General features: G+C 30.4%; 1 protein-coding gene across 1 annotated transcript; it reads left to right on the plus strand.

The window, feature by feature from the left end:
• Nucleotides 1-2,608: 2,608 nt before the first annotated feature.
• LOC111297314 (zinc finger protein GIS2-like) lies at nucleotides 2,609-4,430 on the plus strand. Its single transcript, XM_022892015.2, has 2 exons — nucleotides 2,609-3,419; nucleotides 4,036-4,430. The coding sequence occupies exons 1-2, from the start codon at nucleotides 2,764-2,766 to the stop codon at nucleotides 4,229-4,231; spliced, it is 852 nt and encodes a 283-aa protein (XP_022747750.2). The 5' UTR covers nucleotides 2,609-2,763; the 3' UTR covers nucleotides 4,232-4,430.
• Nucleotides 4,431-8,013: the final 3,583 nt, after the last annotated feature.

Raw genomic sequence — 8,013 nt, forward strand, 5'->3', positions numbered from 1 at the left:
TGAAAGATTTGCATTTTAAATTAAATCTTATTAAATTATGAAAAGATTTAATTCAGTTTTTAAAAATAAATTTATAAGAAAATCTCATCAAACTATTGAAAGATTTGCATCAAAGTAAATTTTATCAAACTATTAAAAAATTTTACTATTTATTTTTATGAATAAATATATTAATGAATCTGACGATGGAGTCTTTTACGGTAAAACATTAGTTTTCATGAATACTCTTGAGGTGAGATAATCATCTTAAATTACTATCAAATTATTGAAATAATTTTAAGATCAATTTTTAACATTAAATATTTCGATAAATTATAAGTATGGTTAAGGCTTAAATAATTTAAAATCAAATAAGTACCATCTTTTAGATGGATGCGATGATAGTGTTATAATTTTTCTTACACATAATTGGATTTTCAAACTTAAAATCTAATTTTGTAGACTATAATTTATTTTTTAAAAGTATTCAAATAAAGTTTAAGATTAATCTTTAAAATGAAATAAATTCAATTAAATAATCAATCATATTTAAATAAAACAATTAATAACAACTCTTAAAATTTCTACGTTATGAAATTTGCTTTTGCTTTTTTTCTCTACCCCTTTGTCTCTTAGCTCGATGAGAAAGAGAAAAAGATAGAGATAGAAAGCAAAGTAGAGAGCCATCCTAACTAACGATTTGAAAGTTGGGTCATTTCTCTTTTGCAAGTTACTAACATGGTGTTGACTGATGTATACACGTACAATATATATTGGGGCAATTTAGAGTTTGAGATGAAGAGACAGCATTTTTTTTTTTTTTACAGACAGCAAAATTGCTAAAAAAAAAAGACAAAGAAAAAAGAAGTGTGGTACGTGCACCTTCGCTCCTGCAAATAATGATACTTTTAAAGAATGTCTTCTTTTTTTCTTTTTTTTTTTTTTAAATAAAAAGTGTCTTATATATATATATATATATATAATAAAAATGACAAAAAAAAATATGGCAATTATTATGACCACAGTGGTAATGGTTATCGCAATTAAATTCATCATCTAAGATTCGGTCTTGATCCACCAAATCTATTAATTTCTTCATGATTTTATATATTTTTCAAACAAATTAATACATCATAAATAAATATCAAATTTATTCAGATTTATAAAAATTTCAAGATTTTTTCCTGTCGCGACCGGCTAAAATTTTTAATAATCAATAAACAATTCACTCCTATATAGAATTAATAACTAATTACTGATATCTTGTCGATATTTTAAGATTAAGAATAGGAAAAAAAAAACTTCATTAATTGTGAAGGTACTTATGAAGAGATTCAAATCTTAAAAAAAAAAAAAAAAGACTTTTCGAAACCTAAACATTAATAATCCATACGAGCAATAGGGGTTGATGTGTGTTTTTCCTCACAATATATATGTAAGCTCCCTCTTTCCAACAAGCTGTCAATTTGGGGATTGAAGACTAGCTAGCTCTCTTGTTAACATCACAATAAGTACTGATGGGAACATGTGTTTATAAGAGATATATGGTAAAGAAAGAAAAATACCCCTCATTTATATTTTGAAAACAGCATTGAGAGCAATATGATTAATATCCTTTTAGTAAGTTAGTAATTGAATTTGAAATTTAATTCAATTAATTTGTATAATTATTATTAAAAAATAATATTCAGTAAAAATTTAAGATTAAAATCTTAATATTTGTGACTTTTTTTTTATATTTAAACTGTGACTACTTTTATAAAAAAATATCTTTTGAATTGGTTCATAGATATATAATTTAAACCTTATGGACCTCACACTGTGGCATGATATTTATTTATTTATTGCTCAATGGATTATTTTGGAACTTTTCCTTAACCCTGATTTATTTGGCTTCATCAAAAGAGAATTGGTCAACTAAATATAGACTAATCATTCTTTAACACCACCTAATTAGTAATTAATTAAGTTTCTTACCTCAAAATTAACTCACTTAATAAGAAATGTAGTAATATGTACATTACAAAATAATATTACAGATATTCATAAAAAAACAATAAAAATAATAAAATTGAATTACATTTGAAGCTGAGATATAACTTGATTGGTGATTGCACTTTTCTCAAAAAAGAAACACTTTGAGTATTATACATGCTTTGAAAAGTTCTAAATCAAAATTTCAAATATCAGTTATTAAACATTCTAATCATGTGATCATATCCTAATAAAATATAACAATAAAAGAAAGAAATTTGCCTCAATGTTATTAATCATTATTTTATGAAGTCTCCTTAATAAAAATCTTCTTGGAATATATGTCTACATTGCTCGTCTCCAAAAATACAAAGATAGAAAGAAAAAAAAATTAAGCAGGGGGTGTGGTAACATAAACTTTGAAGATCATAGGAGGTGTTGCAGAACGTTCCAATACAAACCAAAAATTCAAGTGAAAGGAAGCAAAGTTAGTACTTTGACAACCTAGACTGCCAATGCCACTCCCATCTGACTACAACTTGTGGCCTTGTCAGCCCTAATGGGTCATCCCCATTTGTCCCTTGGCTCACTCCTCCGTCAATCCCCTCTTTATAGGCCCCACTTCCCCCACTCCTCATAGCTGCCTTCCCTTCCTTTGCCATTTCTCTCTGTCTCTCTCTCCACGTTACCCTCCTTTTCTCTCCGTTTCCCTCCCCTCGTTTTGCATTTCCTTTGCAATCACTTCAATTCTCAGCCCCAAAGAAAAATACCCCTACCGCGCTCTCTTTTTTTTCTTTTGTTCTCTTCTACATGGAGAAGAATGAAAGGGAAACTCACGACTTCATGAACGTAGAATCCTTCTCTCAGCTTCCCTTTATCCGTCCTGCCCCTTTTAAAGAAAAGGGTATTCGTTTATTTGGCAAAGAATTCGGTGGTGACTCAGCTACAGCTAGTAACGACTCAGAGTCAGCTGAGAACAACGAAGATACGACCAAGGAGAACGAGCATGGAGATAGCAGCAGAAGAAGATTTGAGTGTCACTATTGTTGCAGAAACTTCCCCACATCCCAAGCTTTAGGCGGTCACCAAAACGCTCACAAAAGGGAACGCCAACATGAGAAACGAGCTCATCTTCAGTTAGCAATGGTGCACAACTCTTTATCTGATTCTCATATTTATGGGCTTGTTAACTACAGGCTAGGCTCAGCTCCAACACCAGCTATGACTTACCCTTCATGGAACAATAGCATTAGCAGTAGTAGCAGTAGGTTTTATGGGAACCACATCTCTCTTTCTCGACCACCCATCAATGGTAGCCCACTGGGGTTATGGAGAATCCCTGCTACGGTTCAAAGTAACTCGTCTGTCAATCGGGACCGTTCGTCTTCGCATCCGTTGCCTTTGTTTGCTGGTGATGAGTTGACGCCGTCGCAGGTTGTTGGAGGTGGTTCAAGTTCCCAGAGTCGGTACGTATATGAATCAAAGCCAAGCTTGCAAGACCATGTGAGTTTGGATCTACATCTGTAATAATTTGGTAATAACTTTTGATTTAAACAGAAAAAACAAAATCTTTGCTCTGCAAAATGAGGAAATTATATATTCCCAGCACACCAAATCTTCACTTTTTGTTTTTTAACTTCTTGGATTTTACCTTTTTTAGTATAATTGCATATGTAAATGAAATGATTTTCAAGCTCATCATTAATCTCAAACAGCCTATGGTGTAACCTAAAAAACATGAGCTGAGATGTGAACGTACATCAAAAAAAAAAAAAAAACTCTTGCTCTCTTAGGTTATTTTCATTTGGTTAGAATTTTGGAAACATTTTCTCTTGCTTTTGAAAGAAACACCCCAAAAAAAAAAAAATCTGTGCTGATTTAGCTTTCAAAAGCAAAGGAAAAATAATTCCCTATTCCCAAATGCTAAAAGCAGCAGAATTCAAGGTCATCATTTTTTGTTGATCTTTTTCTTTTTGGCCATTGTTCTTAATTTTTTTTTCAAGATTATGAAATTTAATTTCTGTCATCTCTTGAGCGATTAAGGATCATTTTACAGTTGCAATCTATTCTTCCCCATTTCAGAAAACTTTTCACACGTGTGAGGAATATTGTTTTCGAAGTGGCTATCAGTGACAGTGAGGAGTACATGAACATCTCTGTAGCTACACACGTGTACACAAATCTATATGTTGTCTGTCTGAAACAGGTGTGGACGGTAGAGGTTGAGAGAAAGAGAAAGAAAGATTTAGGGTGTGGGTTTTTATTCAGTACTGAATAGAGAACAAAGGAAAAAGATATAATCAGAGATGATGATAAATATAAGGATTTTTTTTATACATATATGCTTCCTTTCTCTGCATGAAAATGCAGAAAAGAAAATTTTTCATGTCAATTTCAGGTATAGGATAAGACATAGGTTGCCAAAATTTATTACTTATGTTCATCTTTTTTTTGGTCTTGCTGATGAAAGTGTTGAATCAGAATGCAATATATATATATATATATATATATATGAACAAAGAAGTTTTTTTTTTTTTTTTTTAATTTTAGGTTTAGTATGTTTGGCGATCAAACTTTAAATGATGTCTGATGATCTGCATAAAGATCCTGTCATGAGACAGAAGCTGAGGGAACAAAGGTGGCAATTTTAAAGGCCACAACCTGATTTATGAGAAATCCCACCCAATACTTTTATATATATGTTTGAAAGCAGCAACTAAGAAATGATATTAAAAAAAAATCTTACCAAAAAAAAAAGAAAAGAAAAATGTCCTTCGTCTTATTTGAAATCATATGATTTTTCAGGGACCATTTTTTAAAATGCAAAGACAAAAAATCATAGATGAAGAGAGAAGAGAGTATAGACATAGGTAGGGGGGGACCTGACATTGATCTATAAAGTAAACTGACGAGTGATTTGTTTTGTTGATGAAAAAATGTAGGGGCTTCGAAGGGGATGGGTCATTTTTTTTTCCTTAAAATCTGCAAGGCGCAAGCACATATATACATTTTTTTTAACTTCTCAGAGGGACAACAGCACAATCACATCCATGGCTTTTAAAAATGGTAAAACCAAACCTTCCCCTCTCACAAAAGGTTTTGTGTCTTTTTGTTTTGCACTAACAGAGATTTTGATGAGTCAAAGGAAGGGAACATACGAACATGGCAGTTAAGTCTGCCATCTTTATTTTCTCACCTTTTCTTTGTACCTTTGCTTTTATGTCTGCAAAGGAGGGAGGGAAGTTAGGTGGGTTAGTTTTTATGGGTGAATCCACAGAGAGGAAAATGCTGTAGAATTTGAAATTCTTGGCCAAGGAGAATTAATAGCAAATTTTTTTGAGAATAACAGTATATGCCAATCAAATTAAACTCCAAATTAAAAAAAAAAAAACTTTTTTAACAAAACAAATATAAGAAATAATAAAACAGTGAGAGTTGGTACTCTTCTTCCTTGTTTATATTTTTAGTCTAATCTATCTGGCAATTATGGCAGCCATTAAGCATCACTATCGACACGGATCGATCAGGATTTCTGAGGGTTGCTAATGTACATCATTTAATGAATTTATAACAAACTACAGATCAGAAAAAAAAAGGCACCTCCATTTTATAAAATTTACCGTATATATATGTAAGCTTTGCCTCTTCTGTTTCATGTTGGGATCCATATTTTGTCTCACAACCCGTTTTGCAAGAGTTAAAGTCTGCCCGGAAATCACATGCAAAAAAATATTTAGTTTTTCTTTTCTCAATTCCTTTCAGCTATAGCTCTTTTGAATAGGAGAAATAGCTACTTGTATGTTGTTCCCGCAGGTAGGGTTCGAGAGGAAAACCAAAGATATCAATCGAAAATCCCATCCAAGAAACCCATAAATAATGAAAATTTGGAATTCTTTTGTTACATTTGGAGTTTTTCTAGAAGGCCAAGATTGCAATACCAATAACATTAAATGTGAATTTCACTTTATAAAGTAAAAGCCAATTCTAATATAAGATGGTGAAGCTGAACTACTAGACTGAGCAGCTGCATGCATAAAAAAATGAACGTCTTCCTGCTAGAAACTAAACCCCCAGGTTTCAGCAAGGTCACTTGAAGCAACATATATATATTTATATATAAAGTGTTTATTTTGAGAAAACAAAAATTGTTTTATCTGCCTAAAAAAACGTGCATACTGCCTAACAGATTCAGCAAAATGACAGAACCGGTTTGTGTAGCTCACTTCAAAACAGCTGCAATGAGGCTTTCTTGCTTTGAGTTACGATTTGAAGATTGCATGTCAATTTTTCAACTTCGAAGCAACTCCATTGTTGAAGCAATTCGTAATAGTAAGTTTGGACAAAAAATTTTGAAATTTTGGAACATTTTGAAATACATCAATCCAAAATAACAAAATTTGTAATTGTATTGATTGAATAATTACATTTTAGAAAGAAATTTTAAATATTAGAATTTGATAAGATAAAAAATAATTATAATTGATAAATAATGATATCAGAGATAGAAAAAGCATAATATTAAATTGCGATATGCATGTCATTTGTAAAAATGTGTAAATATTATTAATAATATAAAAATTAAAAATATATTTTATAATAAGTTTTTGTAGTTAAATTGAAAAAAAAAATTGTCTAAGAAAATATAATAAAGGAATTTCACAAATTTTATCCAAAAATCAAGAAATTTCACAAATTTTACCTCCTTAGTTGGAATTTTAAAAATCAAATTGAACCTTCAAAATTTTTTATTCAAATTCTAAAAATTTTGATAATTCTAATTTTAATTTTTACAATTCCAAAAATCTTTCTACAACCAAATGCACCGTAAAAATCTGTTAAGGAGCCCTTTCAAGCAACTGCTAACTTATCGATGAAATCTAGTCTTCTAGCGCCCTATTTCCAGTCCTGATTACGATGACATAGGTTATTCTCAATGCTTTTTTCCCGTTTATGCAGACATGCTTACTCAAAGGATTGTTGAAGTTAAAACTTTGCTCATCAGGTGTTATCTTATTGTTAGCTTCTTCATTTATTATCAATTAATTTTAAATTAAATACTTAATTTAGTATCAAAGAGGAAAGTTTCAAACGTGGAAAAAAGCAAACCCAAAGACGCTTGAGTTAACAAAGCAATTCAAGCTTGTATTTTAAGGGATTTATTTGCATTAAGTGTGAAAACATACAAGGAAGATTGGTATAAAACTTTCATTACATGTAGAATTAAGTATATTTTATATTCAAGTTAAGTCTTTTACTTATCGCATATTAGCTCTAGGTTGATTGGTTAACTAGGCATCGGAGCATTTTGTTTTGTTGTTTTTGTTTGTTACCTTTTTCAATTTATCACATGATATGTTTCTTTTTGCCTATACATGATAAGATAAGTTAAAGTCATATTATTCTACATGAATTAAATATTAAATTTTTTATAATTTTATATTCATGTTAGATTTCTTCACCTGTTATCAATTAATTTTAAATTAAATACTTAACACAAAACACAAACAAAATGATGCTCATATAAGAAATCAAAGAGATAATCATAAGTTCCTCCCAAAATTCTATTACCATTTGTTTTTCTTATAATTCATTTGTTCAGATTTTCAGTTTTGAGTTTTCTTTGTTTTTTAATCTAAAAATCCCATAAATTTTACCTAAATAATTATATTATATATATGTAAGTTGCCCTATCTCATGATAGACCTCCAAGCTATCTCTTTTCCAAGAAGCTAATGAGGGCGTGCATCCCTTTCAAAGATATCTTGAAAAGCTCTCAAAATGAAGTACATATCCTAAATCACCATTTCTATGTTCTCCTTTTACTTGGTTTTTTTTTTTCTTATTTTTTGGAAGGGTATAACGCTAATCTTCCCATACCAGCATCGAATTAACAGGAATTACGTGCATTTTATGCGATGGAACAACTCAAATAATTAAGAAATTTGTAAGAGAAGTCATCAACATTAAAACAAGTCCCAAAAATATAAGAGATGTCTTAGATTGGCCAATGATTGTATATTTTCACCTAACAAAATTTTAAGCATTCTCTAGAACGTTATC

This window comes from Durio zibethinus, chromosome 12, assembly GCF_047325235.1.
Source record: "Durio zibethinus cultivar Kanyao isolate XHJ-2024 chromosome 12, ASM4732523v1, whole genome shotgun sequence".
Taxonomy (NCBI): Eukaryota; Viridiplantae; Streptophyta; class Magnoliopsida; order Malvales; family Malvaceae; genus Durio; species Durio zibethinus.

Excerpts from the sequence above, each read along its gene's own strand:
- LOC111297314 (XM_022892015.2), top strand. The coding sequence starts at position 2,764 with ATGGAGAAGAATGAAAGGGAAACTCACGACTTCATGAACGTAGAATCC. Across the intron at positions 3,420-4,035 it reads GGTTCAAGTTCCCAGAGTCG|AAAACTTTTCACACGTGTGA; the intron begins GTACGTATATGA and ends TCCCCATTTCAG.